Below are 22,109 nucleotides of genomic sequence, written 5' to 3' on the forward strand. Positions count from 1 at the left end.
ATACAAAACTAAACTAGAAAATGAGTCCATCACATCCGACTGGACATAATCCCTTATGTGCTTGTCGTCCAATTAATCGAACGAAGCGGTCGGACCACATGACGCGAGTAGAGTTCTAAGTGTTACTCTTAGATCGGCCTCGAATAAATCGTCGACAGGATTGACAGAAGACGACATGTCATGTCAAACCCATACATTGTTCGATTATTGTGTCGTTTTTTTTGTAATCGATTATAACTTCGCTAAGGCCCCTGTGGTTAGGCAAGTCACAAACGATTATGATAATCGACATTAATTAACAGTGATAAAAGTGTATGGGATTGATATAAAGTGACAATTATCAAACCCAATTGTTTAGCAGCTGAAACATATTTTCGTGTTGGTAGGATTATTTAACAACGTGAGCAATATGTTTGTGGTAGATTTATGAAACTGTATTTCCATATATATTTTCATTAGAGTGTTAGGGACAGTCGGTACCTGGGCAGAAGTGACAGTAAGTCAGATTTATCGCGCGTCCCCTCGCTCCGGTTTTGAATGTCACTCGAGGCTTGCAACTTTTCTTCACTCCCTCCTTGGAAGTGAATATTATTATTTTGGTGAAATGTTGCCAAGTTTACAGGTAGAAATTGTATTTGAAATGAAAATACTGCTGCTGTACGTTGATTTCATATTTGACGTCAATAGAAAATACTGATAAAATTGAAAAGTAAATAAAATACTTCGATATAAAACATACCTGTATACTACGCTATATTTTACCATTTTTTATTCGGTACCTAATTACTTAATTAAGCAGCAAAAGTACAACCAAATGAGATCAGATGATTTTAGTCAAAACAATTTTAATCGAAATATACAATGCTTAAGGGTTGCCTGGAAGAGATTGCTACTTAGCAATAAGGCCGCCTATTATACTAATTCTATTTCTCTTTTGTTTTGTATTTTGTTTTTTCCTGTTTGTGCAATAAAGTATTTGTTATGTTATGTTATGTTAATGCGAAGCTTTGACAATAATGGTTTACTCCCAATTCACACAACATTATGACGAAAATAATTAGTTGGCAACAAAACCAGCGTGTGGAATGACCAGAGGGGCTCGTCTCGATCCGTTCTGCTATGGGGATATCGATTTTCGTGTGAACTATTGTTCGGGCGCAGAATCCAAGGGGGACTATGCTTCCCCTACATGCAGTCCCACACAAACAAACACAGTTTAACCCAACTTTTTTACGACAATACCGCACTAAAATGTAATAAACTTGTAACTTAATAGTTACAACTGCTTAAAAAACTCACTAATATTTCGAATTGGGAAATTAAACCGTAAAATGTTAGACGTAACGTGAAATGTAACTTTTATTGCCAGTGTAAACGAAATGGAAATTGCCTAAGCTTAAATTGATCGTTTTTAAGCTCTTTTTTACGTCGTTTTTGTACGAATGTAAAGTAAGCATGACATGGCAGTTTTTTTGTTTACTCAATTATGGAAGTATTCCTATACTGACTGTCCCGACTCCCGCGATATGATTGGGTGTGAATAATTTAAACGATAAGATTAAGAGTAAAGGATTACGTTGCCTGGGGATATCTGCTTATTCTATTCCATGTTCTTTATGCACCTTATGTCACTTTATGTCAATGCCATACATTTTTATCACTGTTATCGTCGCTTTTCTCCGGCCAAGTAGTTAATGCCATAATAATATGCAAAATCTGCAATAAGTCACATGAAACAAAAACAGGAGCCTGTTTAATAAAACTTACAATTGTAAATTAGAATAGGATAGAATAGAATAGAAATAGTTTATTATGAAAGGACGCCACACACAAAAAGAAAGACAACAATATCATATCAAATTTCCACTAAAACAATAACAAAAAAGCAAGAAGGATGTTAGTCGAAATGATCATAAGGTGGACGTCCTGAGATAAAAGGGCCTCACTCAGCACAAGTCGCGGCGCGAACCACGACGCTGATATTATGTGGACCCTATTGGGTGACGCACAAATTACAATGACAATTTGATGTACATTGCGGAGTATGTGATCACGAATATTTTGCAGTTTCATATTAGCTACGTAATGAACATCAAATTGTCGTTGTAATTTACAATTGTTAGTTTTATTGAACAGGCCCCTGGTGCTTTTCGAAATCGTTTGCGACTTTTTTCTAATTCTAGAAGGAATAGAGTGTGACTAAATAGTTCACACACTTGTATACCTATGTCTATCTTTGTTTAACACTTATTTACCGTAGGCGACCCAGTAAGCTTAATACAATTTAAATAAATAATACTATATTTAAAGCTCGCAAACTAAACCAAACATTCTCTGTCAAAATATTCAGTATACCTACCTGTCTTCATTCTTCTGACCTCTACAAACATAAGTATAAACTGCATGTACATTCCACTGGCATTCATCCGTATGCAGTCTTGTGCAAAAAGGATATAATTCAGAATTTATTCGAGTGTTGCATTGCAGAATGCAGTGACTGCAGAGAACGCCTACTCACAACGGACTGGTTTACTAAACGTGGGTAGAAGTCTGTATGCATTTACATAAACTGATCAACTGACACGCACATATCTAAGGAAGTTATCTCGGGTTTATATTGTTCAATATGAATTACATAATTGATTACGTTTTACTGTAGACAGATAGGGAGATTGGCAGGCAGATTTGCTGCAGTATTAATTGTAATCAATCAATTATCAGTTATGTTATATTTTGTTATTTATAAGGTCACCTGAATCTACATTGTGCAATGGCAATAAAGTTATTTAGCTATTGGGCATCGTGTACGATGATCCAATTTATTTAACATATTCCTTTATTGTTGGCTGATTCAAAAATGAACTAAACTTTCAAAATAATATACTTATTTTTACCCCAAACTCAAACTTGTTTTCTTTATCCTCAACGCTTCAACTCTCAATTCACATAATACCACTATATAATAAAAAAATTTTATATTTATTATGGAAATTTTGTTCAATTGGCCAATTTACTTATATTTTAACATGATAAAAATATCGTAACTGTAACTTAAGATGCACTTAAGATGTCTTTTTTTCCCATTCGCTTAGCAATATCCTCTCTTTTATTTAATTTACTCCTACAACTTCAATCGACACTTGCAGCCGAAAGAAAAACGAGTACTGCGAGTGTGCGCCTACGCCGAGATTTAGCACGAGGCATATTTTATTGGAAACAAAGGCACACGAGCATGTTTACAGTCGCATCGTGCAGTTTATGTTATCTGTGGACCCGTCTAGCAGGCTAGGTGCTAGCCGTGGGCGTATAACCAGATAGCAAGGCCCTCGCGCCTCGCCCCGAGGAAAGTGCGAGAGCCCAGAAATAAGCACTGACTTACTATTATTTTCTTTTTTGAATTGATTTATTTAACGTTTGCTTATTATTATTAGCATGGATATGCCTCGTTTGGTATTAATCTGTTCACTTGATCGAATCAAACAAAAGGTGGACTATGAGAAAAGGTATTTTTTTGATCGCTTTTAATGTCTATGACAAAATCGATTAATACGGAAGGACTTATTTGTATAAATAGTCCCATTTTGGTTCAGACTTTGTAAACAAATGTTTATATTTTTGTATAGAGCTTCGAGAGTCTTTTGCTAAGTTGCCGGTGAAATAAGTAGCGTCGAAAGCTTAGCCGGTAACTTGTTGTCTACGCCAGTCTAGTACCCACTAGATGTTGTAAGACTGCAGTAAAATTGGATTACAGAAACCGCTTTTCCATATACCCACGTTATGGTATTGGAAACTGGTCTCAGAAGTTACCTAAATCAATTAGGTATTATAATTTAAATATTGTTGTGAGTTTTGTGAATCAGCGAGCTCAACTAAGTACGTTCCGATAAATGAAGTAAGTATATCGTGATATAATGATATATGTATACCAAGAATAAAAAGTTGGCTATAATTGTATCTTATACATATGTAAGTATAGACTAGGTATATAGCTACTAACGAAAGTGTAGTTGCAGATTTCAAAAGATATCAGTTGTTTGTGTTTTCCTGTTCTTTACTCCCCAGAAAGTAATCTATAGGAAATACCTACTATTTATTATGGAAATTTTGTTCAATTGGCCAATTTACTTATATTTTAACATGATAAAAATATCGTAACTGTACAAACAAATTAAAAGTTTTACTACAGTAATGCACCAAGAAAAACTTTTGAACTTTTAGACCTTCAACACGGAACGAACGAAAACTACCGCTAAATTCATTCTTGTTAAACCGGTATTATTGCGAATAATCGGTACCGGTATTTTTATTACAAGTTATTGTTACTTGTAGAAACATATACCATTTTCAGTTTTGTAACATGGGCTCTGAGACTAACATGGCCATAAAGCAGTAAGTACATGAGGAGTTGTAACAGCCCACTCCAATTCGACATGCCACGCTTCGGGTCTGACTTACGGCTATGGCGATATAAACCAGCCAACACAACGGCATTTTCATTATGAATAACAAGGTACACGATCGTGGTAAGTACACAGCACTGGACGTTCACTGTTATCCTGTTGTTTATGATTGCTTCTAAAAGGTATGATTATAAGTAAAATACTGGTTTCATCGGGATATTCTCAAAAGCAAAATACTTATGGACATATCACTGAAACTATTTGAAGTACTATAGGTAAAACAAAGTTAAAGTTAAGTCACAGATCAGAAACGAAACGTGAATCACGCACATAAACAGTTGCTCAAATTAACTTCGAATGCAGCATTAAATGTAAACATGGACATCGTTGCGTCCGTACCGCTTACACTGGCTATAAATACTTAAAGAGCTTTGCGGATCGTAAAGAATAATCTATAACTACGCGATTGTCACGGAGTTGAGTTGACGTGTGATGTATACGCGCGGGTGTTTTAGAACGCGCGCGGTTTGAACGGTTTCGAACGCGCACGGGCGCGAGCGTGCACGCGGTACCATTGCATCCACGCGACAGAACTCAACTCCAATGAAAGCGCAAGGGCCTTCCTTCGCCCCTTCCGAATCCGTGATCGCGCGGGATGCAGGCAAGTAAGGCGGGCCATTCACCACCCGTGCGTTACGCCCGCGCGAAGCTGCGCTGGGACTGGTGACAGATTGATTGTCATGACTGGGTACCGAATATCTTTGTAACAGCGTTAATATTTTAGTGGGTGTTTCCCTTCAGAATGTCATCTAAGCTTGTAAATATTTTTCTTTTTTTAGATATCTTAATTTATTATCAATAAATACCGCTAAAAATGACTTAACAAAATAATGCGTTTGAAAATCCTTATTTACCATTTCGAAAAAAACAAATGCATAGATTTTACCAAACGCAGTAGTTTGGTTTGGCACTAGAACCTAGTTGATAGCATTTAAGCGGTCTAAACCGCCACCGCGTGCGATTTACGCATCGATTTTCGACCAGTGTATAGGTCCCCTCGGCATTTAGTATGAAAAACTGGCAGTACGGGTGCCATCTGCGTTGGGGTGGGTTCTGCATTAGTGGGATGGTGTTATGCACTCAGGGGTCCGAAGTTCGCGCCTTATCACGCCGGATCAGCCCTGAAATAATTTACACAGGGCCGGGGTAAACAACATCCTAAGATAAGGTGTGCCTATACGTACGGTAGGTAAGCAGATAGTATACTTTATGGATACCGACGGATGCTGTTAGCAGTTTAAATCGTGTTGATGTTAGGGTGCGAGTTTATTCGCCTGAGCCGTGTTTTGATAAGTAAATTGAAGAGCTATGTAAATGTGATCTGCGCCTTTACTGTAATTAAATGTTTTAAGGTGGAGAAATGCAGCCTATATAAGATACCTACTTACGTTAATTAATAATAAATATAGCAAGAAAACGACATTGCAAGAGTCTTTTTTTTTCTATGCATCCACCCTGCTAAGTAGAAGAGCGTGAAGATAAACGAAAACTACAATTTTAAAATCCTGGCACTCTCCCGCATAGACCTTAATATTTCGTATTGTAATACATAATTCTCGGAGGGTTGGGAGGGTCATATATTGCGTCACAATGAATTTATACTTATAGTTAATATCATCAATATCCATTAGATAGCATACCAACTGTTTATTGATGATCGTAATGATGACTTCGGACAGTTCGACGAAGTCATGAAACTGTCAAAGCATATCGAATGTCATTGTTCGAAGTCGTAACCTATTAGCTTTTTCTTAGATTCGGAGTACTGACACCGAGACATCAAAGTGGCTACAAGTTTTTTTGTGGCTACTTTTGATTCTGCCGATCCCATTACGGATTGCCTAGAAGAAATTGCTACCTTAGCAGTAAGGCCGCGTTTTGTACTACTTATTTGTTTGTAATTATTTTGTTTGTTTTGTATGCAATAAACAGTTTTTGTCTTGTACTGTATTGTAAAACAATTTCGCAGGCAATTACTACACAAAACCTGAACTTTCTTGTTTCTAGTATTTTTGAACTCGTAAATATTTTTTAAAGGAGCAAAGTTTGAAGTTCTTAAGTACTATTTCTTTCTTTTCTCTGCAATTAGGTCCAGTTTCTTTGTGAATTTAAAGTTGAAAAGTTTCAGGATTGGCCGGATTATTGAGAAATTGAGTATCTACTCACCAATATTGCTAGAGCTTCTATCAATTATTTTCCTAAGGACGAGGGCTACTGACCGCTTACTATTTTATCGATCCTGTCCTGTCTATTTATAAAGCTTTATCTAAGTATTCCCTTTTAATTTCTCACTAGACGACTTTTAAGTCGATAATCGGTTGGTAGCAATATTCATAACATTGTAAGTTTAAAATAAAACGTGTAGTTTTATATTATTCCTTATTATGGTAATAGGCAGATATTATATATTTACACACATAAACGAAGATGACACAGGTTTAAAGTATAAGTCGCGACATGAAAGAAGTCCACGTCTTTTAATGGAACTGATTGACAAGTCATAATTATTATTCTATGTAAAATCTGCGACACTAGCGCCGCGACCGTGGGACTCTTGGTATTCTTCAGTTTTTGTCTTGTAATAAGATGTAGTATAGTAATACTACCAAACAACTAACTATTAGTATGGACAGTGCTACATGCAAGTTTACAGCCACTCTAAGTATTGAAAGGTTCGTCGCAATACTCGCAATAGACTATTTCTAGGTGAATTCAATAACATCTTGTAAGTGTTTTTCATGCTATTTACTATCATGGCCTCCTCCAAGATAAGAAGAAAACTATCATGGCATAGGCATATCGTAGAAGACGGATTAGATATGCCTATGCTATGATAATAAGTAGCATAAAATATTTCTCTTTTCCTTCTTATTCCTGTCCATGCATGGTAAAAGCATTGGAAAAAGCAATTAAAAAAATAGAATGACCAATCCTCGACAAACCACGCTCAACTTCAATAAATAAAAATTCCAATTCAGGGGAACGACCAACTTATGCTATTTTGTAATTTGCTTTTTTCGCGTCTGCGTTGTTTTTAGTTTCATTTTAGTTCGTTTTTCTCCAGTTTTTGTATTAGTTTGCCCCAACGAGCTCCGGTAGCTACGCGGAAGTAAACATTGTTGAGCCGACTAATTCCCCTTTCGCTAAATAAAACCGGACTAAACTATTCGTGGAACATTTAAACTTCTTAAAACATCCACTGATTTATATTGGAGACGTGAGGATATGAGTTGCACTTTGAAATGTGTTTTTTTTTTCTTATAATTTCGTCTGTGACTAATGAGACGTGTAACGAAAGATGAATCGGCCGATAATTTTAAATTAAACAATTACATTACTTGATGAATTCATTTAATACATCGAGACACGACCTTTTGCGGGCTATGTTTGCCTGTTACCATGTTATTAGGTATATCATCTTGTGCGGTATAATTAGCATTTATATAATTTATATAATAAATATGGTACTCTTTTCGATTTAGTTCCTTATCATAGGCAAACTAACAGACACGATAGACGTTGTACAGTCATGAGCAATATAATGTACCCACTTTAGGACTCTGTCGCACTAACATATTTGACATTTAGTGAGACTTACAGTTCAATTTGTTAAAAAAGTTAATGTGACATGGTACTAAAGTGCGTACATATTAATGCTCGTGTACTGCCTGATCGCTACGCCACTTATATATCGGGTTTAATCTTCTTATCATCGTGTGGTGTCAAGGTTACTATTGACCCGCCAAAGGGCCCTGTCATGACTCATGTAACGACCACATACTCACAACAGTAAGTAAGTAACCGGGACCAACGGCTTAACGTGCCTTCCGAAGCACGGATCAGGTGATCAGCTTGCAATGTCGTAACCAAACTAGGGATCACAAAGTGATTTTTGTGAGCCCAGCGCTCAACCACTGGACCACGAATAGTAAGACCGTTAATAGTGAGGTAATTGGATTTATTAAATAATGATCACGATCTATATGATCGAATCTGTAAAAAATATTCGTCAAAATCAGTACAGCCCTTTAAGAAAAGTTCAGTGACATTCATAAGTTGGTAGATACATACATATATATAATAAGTTTATAATTCACTTACTTCTTTCCTGCCAAACATGTCTGTTAAGGTGTTCATTGTTCGAACGTTTTTTCGTCACTCGCCCAATCCCTGTTTTACGGGCACCAAATATTCTGGATTAAACGAAGCATTGAACTCATAACACGTAATTTACGAGGACATAAAGAGTGCAGTTTAATAAGTGGAAGTTTCAACGGGGGCTCGCTCTTGGCGAGCGATCGTAAACCAAATCGCGGCCAGCTCTGGACGACATCGCTGTACGCCGCTAGCGTACATACCATACCTATCACGCCAGTTACATTTATCGGGGTAGGCTGAATTTGATAACTAACAGTTTTGGCATTGGTGTAAACTATGTAATTACTTAGTGACAATATAATTACAGCGATTCTGGTGGCTTTATTGTAATTTAGACAGTATTGATGAGACACATAATAACGGGTTCTTACCGCGTTTAAAGTAGGGATATGAGACTCCCGATATTTCGACACTGTTGCAAGTGATGATCACGGGATGACTGATGAGATTGGAGTGGAGTAGGTCGGGAGTCTCATATCCCTACTTTAAACGCGGTAAGAACCTGTTATTATGTGTTTTAATTATTATAATAACCGCGTAAACTTAAAACAAAGTATTGATGAGATTGATAAACAACCTCGCAACAAATAAGCTCCTTTTTTGAAGTCAATTAATTAATAAGTATAATTAAACTACTACAACTAAATACAACTACTTACAAACAATGAATAAGTATATAAAAGTAATACGACTCCACACAACTTTATTAAAGTTTGTTAGATCACAGTCCTGATAAGCGCAATGTCCGCATACCTATTTGTTATCGATCACTAAGCTAAGACACAGTTTGTCAAGTATACTCGATCGATCATCACGGCAAAGCAGTGTTTATAGAAGATCGTTTCTACACTCGTGAGGGTCCTAAGATGTTTGTTGATGGAGCCGAACGGTAGACGAGTGTGTCCAAACAAATACTTGTTGACGCGTAGCGGCTGCTTGTATGACATCTGAACCATGCGCATGATTCCGCCGAAGAGAGAAAACTCGTAAATGTAAATTGCTAATTTATTTCTCTCTAATAAATATGATCTTTGGCGTAATCGTTATTAGATCGGTTGATTCGGTTTTGATGGCTTCCAAAACCAATAAGCATTTCTTTCTGAACATAACACTTCTTTTTGGTTCTCCGCAATCGGGTAGAAATAGTACGCCGTTTGATAAGTTTCTGTGTTGTTGAGTTGGTGGTTTGTCGACGATTGAGCGTTCTATTTTTTTTTTATTGTTTTTTTACAATGCTTGTTCTATGAGTGGTCAGGAATGGGAAAGAAAAGTGGAATATTTCATGCTGCTTACTATGATGGCATAGGCATATTAAAGAAGACGGATTATCTACAAGTAGTCACCTACAAGAGTTATTGGATTCACTGCTTAACCCGGTGTAAGCAGAGATCCCACCGGAGAAGCAGACTGCATCTTCTACATTCATCAATTGTTTCATACACGCACGCCGGTTCAGAGTATATTATACTGAATCTTTTCTAAGGACATGTCCAATTTGGTCAATGTACGTCCTTCTAGGTCTTCCTCTACCAGCCCTACCACAAACCTTCGCTTTATATACTATTCTCGTAATCTAGAAAGAAAGAAAAGGGCAACCGTAACAATGCGTAATAAATATTGAAGTTATTTCTGCGAAAAGTAAAGACTAAATTAGTTTTCCATGAAAGGCAGCTAACATTACTTTCGTTATTTACTAGTTTTAAAGATTTCTGACTTAGTCTAGACTGCTTTCTAGAAAATATTTTTTCATAGAAAATTATATAAACTCAGCCATTTCAGAAAATATTAAGATTTCCCTAAGTAATAACATTTTGCCAGAGCTATTTATTTAGCTCCAGTAATTTGCGTCACAAATTACAAATACAGCCTTCACAAATCTGCTAGATGTAATCTAAGGCACGTGGCACTGAGTAGCCCGTTCTCCCCGGTTCCCCTTAACTTATTTAATTGCTTAGCGACAGCGGAAACTCAACATTAGTACCCCGGCTTCAACTTTTGCCGATGGTTTTTAAAACGAGTTGAGTTTTCCGAACCAAGCTCAGGGGGGTTAAAATGGCCACATCGAAGCCATTCATCTAAGAAAGCAATATTGCAATTTGACAATTGCGCATATAAAAGTAAGTGCGCAATGCAAACAAATGTCAAATACATTGTAATATTGCTTTCTTAGATGAATTGCTTCGAAGTGGACATTTTAACCCCCAGCTTTACACACACACACACACACACATACGAGATCTCTCTCACGTATCCACACACATACCTCACTCACTCACGCACATCACACTTACCCATACATGGACACACTTTTATTTAAAATATATTTTTTATTTTATTATATGCTTAACCATAGAAATGTACGGGTTGGTTTTCAGTTCCATTGAGGGAGTTGCGAGTAATTCCCAACACAAGTACTTTAGTTACCTACTTCCTGGGCTTCAACAACGAAGTTAAAACTATTTTATTTTTTTATTATTTTTATAATGTCGCTGGTAGACTCGTTGCCTAGCAGATGTAGTTGATTGGAAACTTTCGAAAGACTCAACGATTTTATTTATTTATTTCAAATTTTGATATAAGATTTTTATAATATAAGATTTGAGAGCTTATTTTGCAAAATGTATACTTATTGATACTATCACAACGTCTTTTTCTTCTTTTATAGGAAAGGCTAAACTGAACTGTCGTAATCCTATGTATAGGGAGATATAGATAGTGATGCGGATTAGGCCGGGTTTCCACTGGCGCGGAGATGGGCGGAGAAGAGCGGAGATGTGCGGATTTGACCTTTGGAAACGCAGCCTTACGGTTGTGCTTCTATATAATAATATGCACTGATTGCATGCATTTATGGTGTATCTAAACTTGTCAACGACATGAACCATATTTCCCAAGGAAAGTTACAATTTAGAAGCTAGTCCCATATTTGACTTTGAGTTTGAATTCATGATTGGATAGATAATTGATATCACTTGGATTTGTGCCCGGTTATTGGCAGTACCACGAAAAAACACCGGCGGAAAGAAGGGAGGAATGGCGATTACTCCACCGACAAGAGCGCAGCCCTTAAATAAAGAGAGAGTATGGCAATAGGCTCGCCCTCTATTATATGGGACTTAAACATAGCTGGTAAGGAGTGGATGTACTATACAACTATGCTTACCCCTTCGGGAATACAGGCGTGACGCTGTATTATAGTTGTAGTTCCGGTACCGAACCTACATGCCTCTAAAGTAATCTCCCGACCTCTATCCACTAAGCTACCCCGTTTCCAACAGAGTAAACAACTTATTCCCATCTCAACTGAGCACCGCACACTATGGCATTTAGTATTGTATGCGCATGCGCCGATGCGCAGCTGCCGTACAAGGAGTGTCCCGGTAAGGAAAGTGGTTCCATTGTGGCGTGCCACGGTTGTTCACCTAACAGAAAAACTGGTGGGAGTTGGCTACTGCTTCTGTGCAGCTCTCGCTTTTGAATTCATTATTATTAGGTACTTAATTTATTTGTTGTCACGGATATTTTATAACGTAATATCCACCTAATACTTAAACTTTAAAAAAGAAAAAAAAAAGAAGAAAAGGTTAACGTCGTGTCTTATAGGGATGTCAAGGAATTGGCCTTTGATAGACTGGAATGGAAAATGCTACACCGACAAGAGCGTGGCTCTTAAATTGATGATGATGACTTAAACTTTATAGCTAATATAATTTGTTCCTATGTAAAAGAATAACAAAAAGTTATTTCTCTCGATTCAACATTCCTTCACTTCTCATCAATACTTCCATAACCATCCACATCACAACTCCTTTAACGACCAACATAATGTGTTGACAATGAAAATTAAAGTAATTCGTCGTTACTATGGTTACGGGCAATATAGATGCACGTGCGCCGGCGTCGATGCGCAGACGCAAAGAAGTGAACAATGCCTTGTTAGGCCTTTGTCGTGAGTCAGGTTTGGTAGCCGTGACACTGACATCCTCGCATTGTGTCATCAGGGTTGCATTGACCGACGCTCCCGCAGGCACTCATCATAAATTACAACAAACAAAAAAAAATAGGATTATTAGACGATTGAGTCAAATTAGATACTTTTTACTAAACGTTGGTCCCGGTCACTACTTACTGATGTACTTAAGTAAGTAGTCGTTACATGAGCCATGTCAGGGGGCTATGGCGGCTCAATAATAACCCTGACACCTGGGTTGATGGGGTTGGTAATTCACCTCACAACCCACACGATAAAAGAAGAAGACTAAACGTCAAAACAAATTACGTTACCACCAAATTACTAAATGTCTCTACTCTTAAACTGTTATCTCACAAAACTCTGCAAAGCTCACTGACACTTGGTAATTGCTGTGTAGTAGGTGGGTAAGCACATAATCAATACCTATTTCACATTAGGTATATTTCTCGTAGTCATATAGGTACATAGTAACATAACAAAACAAATACGTTATTACGCATATAGGAAATACAAAATACGAAACAAAAGAGAGATAGAAAAAGTACAAAAGGCAGCTAAATAGCATAATTTTCCAGGCCACCTTTGAGTATAGGAGATGCAGTCCCGGACTTTTTTTTTGGAAGGCGTGTGTAGAGCTGATGCCCACTCGTAGAGGGCCCTTAAGACAAATTTACTCTAAATGTGTCTAGAAATCAAGCTTACCTACCGCTTGCGATAACCAAAACCCATCCGAATGAAGTCGCAGCGGAAATCTAGTTTGTTATATAAGTAGGTACAGACGGCTTTACAGAAATCCATGTGGATTATTCTCACTGTCTTATCTCGCTTGCTATTTCTAGGAACGCTATATTGGACTTTTTACAACCTTTATCTGTCGGTAAACAGTCTGATTCTACGACTTTGCCCTCAAAAATATCGCTGTTATTTTATGATTTTCTTGGTTACGTTGGTTTGCGCGGTGTCTTTGAAAAACCACAAAATTGGAATCAGAGTATCTAAACAAGCTATTCGATAATCAGGTATTTATCCCACTATGGCGGAAGAAAAAGGAGGGTTATGTGTTTGACTGCCATTTATTCATGTAAGAAAGTAATAACAAAACTCATGCTATGACTAAAACTGTAGGTAATTTCCCAGAAAATCGATATAGGAAACTCATTACAAATACCTAGCAGTTAATCGCTCAAACGCACTGAAATAGACACGTTTAGTGTTTACTGTAACTTCGAAGCATTGAACTTGCTATTTTAAGTCGGTAATAAGTTCAGAACGAACCTCTTTGTTTACTAACATAGAACATGAGTAAACGCGTAATGACCATCATCTCGGCAACTCGCCAATAGAGGGCGCTGTACAGAATTAGAACTGTCACTGGACTAGTGAAGTATTATCTTTTCTCGCTTCTGCGGTAGGCATTTCCGATCTTCCGTTACATTTGCCGGCTAGTTTAAGGATGCCTCAATCTTCAAACGATGTCTTGACGGTCTGGTGCGTTTCAATTCGGACGCGTTAATAATCCCAAAGTGGATGCACTCGGTAAGCGAGCTTATTTATAAACGCCAACTTGAGCAGGGCTGTCACAGCGGTTGATCTGCTTTCGTAATTTTGTAGGACGGCGTCGAACAGTAAACGTACGATAATACGAAACAGAAAAAACAAATATTATTCTATAAAATGCGTTCAAAAGCATCTCACGCCCGTATACGGGCACTCATGCCACAAATAATCCGTACCTACATCTATACAACTTGCAGCAAGTATTGATACGGAGTACATCACCCATATCAGGTTCATCTCGTAATAAAGGACACGATCCCTTTGTCGGTTTTTACGACAAGCCCAGGTAGACGCCGACTAGTCGGGAAAGCTGCCAATATTATAGTCGGTGATTAGTCGCCAACTAGTCGGCGTTGAATACCTGAGCTATATGAGAAAACTCCATGAATATGAATTTAACAATATTAACATACTAAGTAAGACCGATATTCACGGAAGAATAAGAAATTATATTATCTACTTGTAATATTTATGACCAAAAGTGACAACCACCAGTAAAGATTTTTTTGACAATGACAATAATAATTGCTGATGTTGATTTGTTCTTTATAGTTTCGTGTAATTACTTTTTATACGGTATTTTCTTATACGTTACTAACTGGAAATTTGGCGACTATCGGGTTTCTGGGGCCGACTAATCGGCTAGTCGGCCCGATCTAGTTTCCAGTCCAGTCTAGAAGACGTAGTATTATTTCTTATTCTATGCTAGAAGTATAAATATAAAATGGTAACCCTTATGAGTAATGTTACTGGTTTAGTGGGCGCCCGCGCCGTCGCGCTGCTCGTGCTCAACTTGCTGTCTCGTTGAGAAATCGCGACCGGCAGCTGGGATCACGACCCGCACGGTATACTGTTTACTTGTTATAAAGTTAAGTGGAAATAGTTCCCTTTGCCTATAATTTGTTCAAAGGATAAGAACATAGTTAAACTCACGTAGGTACAGATCCTCTGCGTGAAAAGGCGTAGGTGTAAAGAATTATTATTATTTTTATTTTACAATAAATGAACTAAATATGCATGAGAATAGAATTCGTACTAATAATTATAATAATAATTATATAATAGACACATAAACTACCTATAATTGGCTCACACGTTTTGTGTCAGTTAACCCCAACATGGATCATCAGCGTGAGATAAAAGATGAATTGTAGTTTTGATATTAAAACCAGGAGCCTGGAATCTGCCACTCTTAACTGAAAATGTTTAGTGAAAAGTAATTTAATTTTGAACTTAGTAAATAATCACCACAGAATAGATCCAAGACCTTATTTTAGGAAACTGAAAAAGTTTGAATATGACACAGCGCCATCTCGTGATATTTTATAACAATGCGTGACGAAAATGGTCCTAGTGTTCAAATAGTAGTTCCGCTACTCGGTAACAGATGGCGCTAAACAAGCCTAACATAATAAACTTCATCCAATCTATATAACCATAATTCTAATAAATTAAGAGCTACGAAGATTATAAAAACAATAATAGTTAATCACTCACCTATTTGCTGTTAAAGTTGTCATTTCAGCTGAATTTCCGCAGGCCGTCAAAACTTCATCGCTGCTGCCACCTGTTATTCGTTGGACGGAGCTCAATGACCCGTCGTCGCTGGAGTTTCTGCCGACGTTCGACGCATTACCGCTAGGTGGCGCTGTTCGCTGTTTTGTGGCTTGTTTATGTCTGCTTAGGGCGAAAAATAGCGCCAACACCGCTTTTAGTTTGGCGTCTCGAATATCAACTGCAGTAACTTGTTCTAGCCCTTGGACTTTTTGGGCGTGAAGGAAGTCCAAACAGCACTGGACGTTTTCCAACTGAAAAGAAAGAAATGTGATATTAGTTAAACGAAATACTTACGTAATAGAACAAAATGTGAAAATTTAATTTTTCGGTATTGCAATGAAATTACTAGACCAATTTTGACAAATATGTTTATTTTTTTTATTTTTTTATTTTATTTATTTCAACTTCAATACACTATTTTTAAACTGTTTATGTATTATATTTTCCTTACAGATAATAAAGAAAAGCTTCAACTGTTTAGGAATGTAAAAGAGTTCAACGCGTAATATTTTTGACCGGCAATAAGCATTCACAAGCGTGTCGGCATTTAAACACAAGAATATCTGAACCATTCCCTACCCTTTTTGGTAAGTCATTCAGACCTTAAAATGGCATCCAGTCATGTACGTTGTGCGATTTATTAATGGGACGATCGCGGAATGGCTCGAATAACTCTTGATACTTTGCGCGTGCGTTCCCAAACCTGCATGCGGCGCGTACGCAATGAGGTTTATCGCCTCCTATCAGGCCTTGAACAATAATAGACTTGGTGCCAATACGTGACATTTTTATAACACGTCTGTTACATAATTATCAGCCTGATTGAGCTTAGACAAGGTATGCAATTAGATTATTCAAAAACGAATAAGTATTTTGTATTGTGAATTTCAGATGACATAAACCATTCTGTCATGATCGACATAAATATGCGCATATCTGCACACCTTATCTCTCGTATCAACCATCAAATCAATTACTTTCAACACACATTTCTCAAAAATCAGTATACAACTGAAATCCGTAACGACCTAAATTATGTACAGCCCCTAGACGGCCAGTAGCTGCTTGCATCACGGCTGCGCTGGCGCCGATCCTTAAAAGGCTGCTTCACGTAGGTCACGCAGCCCTCGGCCATATAGGTCTGTCGTAAGTTATCTGAATATCGTGTGTAAGTTATTTTTAGGGTTCCGGAACTGAGGTCGTTTTTCCCCAATAAAATGTGAATTATCTGACAAGACTTAACATTTTGCTTCTCGCACTCCGTAGGAGGTCGAATCCAAAAACTTTAACTTATAGGGTTCTTCAACATATGGTGAATTTCCTGATTTCCTTAATTTCAGATAAAACTCAAAAAAATACGTATACAGTTGGTAACGTAGTTACACTTTGAAAAGTCATTTTTTATACGAATGTCTCGGCCTTCTAAAACTACTGCAGCTTCAGGATAAGTAGCTTGCAAGGAAAACCTCAGAAATATAAGTATTATAATAGGATAAGTATAATAATATGCCGTGACCTCGAAATATTATTTATAATAGAAGATATTCGCGATTCATTCATCGTTTTGATCCAGTTATCAATTCAATCTACAAATTTACATCAAGCTCTACTTTTCACAGTGTTCTATATCTTAGAATCAAATAACCGAAAAGTACCGACAGTCATATTACGTTTCATGTTACGGTAAGTATTACCTACTTATGCGAAAGATATTAAAGGTTCCGTGTTTGAAGGTCGGTTTTGTTTCTCATGCATCGTTTTATCTTTGGCTCTTATTATACCATAGGTCATGAACTTTATAAATACCTTTGTTTGGGTATTCGGTCGCAGGTACGCGGTATACTGTACTATTTATTTATTACATGGAAAACCTAAAAAATATAAAAAAATAGTTTTATTAAAACCAATTACAGGTTTTTAACCTATAGAAACGGCCTCTGTGGTCCAGTGGTTGAGCGTTAGGCTCACAATCCGGAGTTCCCGGGTTCGAATGCCAGTGGGGACATATCACAAAAATCACTTTGTGATCCCTAGTTTGGTTAGGACATTACAGGCTGATCACCTGATTGTCCAAAAAGTAAGATGATCCGTGCTTCGAAAGCCACGTTAAGCCGTTGATCCCGGTTACTACTTACTGATGTAAGTAAGTAAGTGTAAGCCTTTCGCGGTTCAAAAACCCTGACACCAGGGTTGATGAGGTTGGTAATTCACCTCACAAACCACATGATAGACGAAGAACAACTCAACGAACGAACCCGAGACCTCCAGATCGAGAGATCAACACTCTAACCACTAGACTACGGAGGCCGTTGCTTTACACGTATAAGAACAGATTTGAGATAGAGCCACAACAATTGTTTTTCCCATGTCATAAAAGCGACAGTAAAAAAATAATTGTCTCATTATTTCACCACCTTAGGTGCACAGCGTGAAGGACGATGGTTTCACCTTGCAACCGCGCGTGCTTTCATCCGGCCTCACTGGATTAAAATATTTCTCCTTATAGCTTATTGTAACGTACACAGGACAGAAACTTTGTCAACATGCTGGTGTTATGTTACAATAGTAATTGTTTTTTATTGGTATCATATTTCTTACAAAGTTTCGGGTTACATTTGGATCTTTACATTTTTTTCGGTCATGCGAAATCGGCAATACTTATCCGAATGATTTGGAGATTTTATTTGTGTGTCGTGAGTATATTATACCTATTTGTACTTATTCGATTTGCTCCGATCTCAGTAAGGCATATAGGTAGGTAAGTTATGTGTTTTAATTATGATAATGGCCCCGATTCCTGCAGACACCGCCTAATTTTATTTTAAGTTATATCCGTCATTTTCATATCCGTCGAAAAGGAAAGGGACGGATGATTCACAGCTCTTAATTTTAAGAAGAATGAGTAAATGAATGAATAACCCGGGCGAATCAAAAAGGTACGTCGCTGGTTTGCAATCCGTTTGACGTGATGTCTACTTACCTAACTGTGTCGGGTTATTGACTGATGTAAAATTTTTAGACGGTTGGTTTAGATTTGTGCTTAAAATTGACTTGTGTTCCATAAATTTTATGCTTGTCGATTACCCGTCCCTTTCCTTTTCGGCGGATAAGAAAATGACAGATATAACTTAAAATAAAATTAGATGGTATTTACAGGAATTAGCACCAATAACCGCGTAAATCTAAAACAAGGTATTACATATCAAATCCTCACGACTATACTCCAAGTGGACAAGTCAGATGTACATCCATCGGAAGATGAACTTGAGATCCCCGCCTCACCGACCTTTCTGTTAGACTATCGTGATAGGTGGTGGCCGTATCGCCGTCTATAATCAGCATCAATGTAAAAGCAGTACGCATGCGCCATCCTTCACTAATAAATGAGACTGGTTTAAAGAATCTGAAGTGCTTCTTTTCACACATATAGGGATTATCAGTCTGTCGTTATGTCCGTATCAGTATCGCACCAGAAGGCTGCGTAAGCGCTGAAAGTCAAGTGCATCCCGTTATTGGGGCTGGTGGGGTCACGGCGCACGGGCGCCATGTGTGTCGAGGTTGCCCGCGACACACTCTCGCGCAATCTCGCATCTCGCCGTATTCACTACTCGTAAACAAGCAAAAGGGATAATAATAAATAAATTGTCCATGAATATACATATACGCATATATGTATACATTTCTCGAATCTTGTCAAATTATTAGGGTAGCAAGCGGACCCTCTGCAAACGGGATATCGAGATGATGAGTATATATATATGTATATAAATTTTTCAATCAGCTTAGGCAGGTCATACAGGTCTATCTCAAGAAAAATTAATAAGAAAATACGTTTTATTTACATTTAGTTAATTATCATAGTTTTCTGAAGATAATAATAAGGTATTAGTAACACTATTAGTATCTGCACAACTTCTAATTATATCAATAAAAATTACATAATCTCTACCATCAAAGCTTCATCATCTCTAGCATTATCCAATTTTTTCACAGGGTTCGCTTACCTAACCTGATGATATGACAGGTCTGGTTTTTAACCCGTGAAGGGAAAATCAGCCCAACACAGGTTAGGTCATGCACATACTTCCGAAAATACATTTCTCGGGAATGTGGGTTAGGCCTGTGCTGGATTCGAACCTGCGACCTCAAAGTGAGAGGCAAGCGTTCTACCGACTGGGTTACCACGGCTCAAAAAATAGTAAGTACATCAAAGCATTGGAAGAAAATGAATATTTTATTATTAGCGGTCCGGCCAGGGAGCATCACGCTAATATTTTTAAATTGTTTTCGGCTCATTGGCTCTATCGATATTAACTAAGAAATTAATTAATTATATAACATAACATAAACAGCCTAGATACGTCCCACTGCTGGGCACAGGCCTCCCCTCAAACAACCGGAGGGGGTATGGAGCATACTCCACCACGCTGCTCCACTGCGAGTTGGTGGATTCAATTATATTATTATATCCTACTTAATTAATAAAATCATGCTTAAAATTATCATTCCGTCACTGTTCATTTTAATTGCCTGTCCAGTCCCTTATCAGGCAAGCGTAAACGTTTCTTTCGTATTAAGGTCCAGTATATATCATGATAAGCGACCCCTGTCTATGGGGAGTGGGCAGCGAGACAAACGTACGGGATAATGTCGCAACTGTCACCCAGTTGTCACGCAACACATGGGCTGAGTAAGGACTAGACACCTTATGCTGAGCGGACTTTCAACTAACCGCATAATACATTCATTTGTTCAATTTATAGAAGCAATTTGTGTCATGCTCCCCCTGCTCTACTACAAAACTTCTAATTATATATCAATAAAATCTACATTCACGTGTACACCAAGAAAAAAATTGTATATCAAATATTATTTATATCCAATGATAATGTATGTTACTTTACATAGCAGAACATAATATAAACGTCTATGTACGGTCACGAGCATTAATATGTATACCCTTTGGTACCATGTCACATTAACTCTTTTGACAAATTGAACTGTAAGTCTCACTAAATGTCAAATATGTTAGTGCGACAAAGTCCTAAAGTGGGTACACTATTTTGCTCATGACTGTACGTTCCATTGCTGTGCACAGGTTACCCTTAAATCAACTCCGAGTGCTTGTGCAGCATACTTCACCACGCTACTCCACTGCAGGTTGATGAATGCGTTTTTTGTGCTGGAACCAACGGCTTAACGTGCCCTCCGAAGCACGGACTCCATCTTACTTTTCAGACAATCAAGTGACTCAAGCCTACAATTTGCAAATGTAATGTAACTTTCTGCAAATATTTTTTACTAAATTTATGAAAGCTGATAGTTTTGGGTCCGAAACCGTAATACGAAAGACACTTAGTCGACTTTTTTCTATGAATAACTAAGTATGGAAGGTTGGTTCGTTTGGGGTTTGACGACATGTTTATTGACAAAAATATAAATCAGAATCATTTATTCAACGTAATTATCATGGATAAACTTGTTGAAGGTCAATATATATATTTTTAATTTACGTCATTTCGCAAGGTGTGACAAGAAACTGCAACAGCAACAGACAAAAACACAAAAAAAGAACAAATCAAAATAATAATGTAAAAGATGTCAAGCACACCGTCAGTTGATGTGTTAGTACATTACACACATAATGCGACTACCAAACGAGCAAGTAACAGCATCTAAACACACATAATAATAATTTGTTTTGTTTGTTATGATTTGTATCTGTCACGAGTTGTTAGCTCCAGGGCCGCAACCAGAACCGTTAGCACCAATCGACAATACAACATAATATCGTCAGAATCGATAAAATAACTGTGTCACGTTATGCATGTTAGCCCTGCCAAAATCGTATTTTGGATCGTTCGTTTTCAATTCGCATGCTAAAATACGCATATGTCGTGGCCAGATCGTAGAATTGATCATTTCATGATATGCTCGATCATTTCATGAAATGGTCATATTGCATGAAATAGAATATCATTCGTTGGCCACATCATGTTGTGGTTTGGCCAGATCAATGAACACAAAACATTTAATGATATGAGCAACTAAATGCATGATTACTTCATGATATGGCCAAACGTTGGCAATAATATCATAAAATTAGTAACATTATTTCTATATATATTAGAAATTCGCATTTTTACCCACGACGGAACGGAGCAGGTATATGCGTTTAGGGTGAGAGATGTTTGTGTGTGCGTTTGTGCAAAGAAATGTTATTAATTATCTTCTAAACTAATAATCCGATTTTGATGCGGTTTTCAATAACGGGTTTGTGTTTGATGAGTTCATGTTATTAGACAAGTGTCATGTCTGTAACTCACTAGGGGGCGCCACAATATTAGTGTTTAGAACAAATATTATCCGAAACGCCTGTTCAATTTATAATAGCAATTTATTTG

General features: G+C 37.4%; 1 protein-coding gene across 3 annotated transcripts in view; it reads right to left on the bottom strand.

Moving 5' to 3' along the window:
- LOC126381753 (protein sickie) overlaps positions 1–22,109 on the bottom strand; it is a 149,404-nt gene that overhangs the window by 96,838 nt on the left and 30,457 nt on the right. For all 3 annotated transcript variants that reach the window (XM_050031214.1, XM_050031212.1, XM_050031211.1), the window contains exon 3: positions 15,646–15,956. In XM_050031214.1, the coding sequence (XP_049887171.1) occupies positions 15,646–15,956 (311 nt within the window). The remainder of the gene's footprint in view (positions 1–15,645; positions 15,957–22,109) is intronic.

Source organism: Pectinophora gossypiella, chromosome 3, assembly GCF_024362695.1.
Source record: "Pectinophora gossypiella chromosome 3, ilPecGoss1.1, whole genome shotgun sequence".
NCBI classification, from domain to species: Eukaryota; Metazoa; Arthropoda; class Insecta; order Lepidoptera; family Gelechiidae; genus Pectinophora; species Pectinophora gossypiella.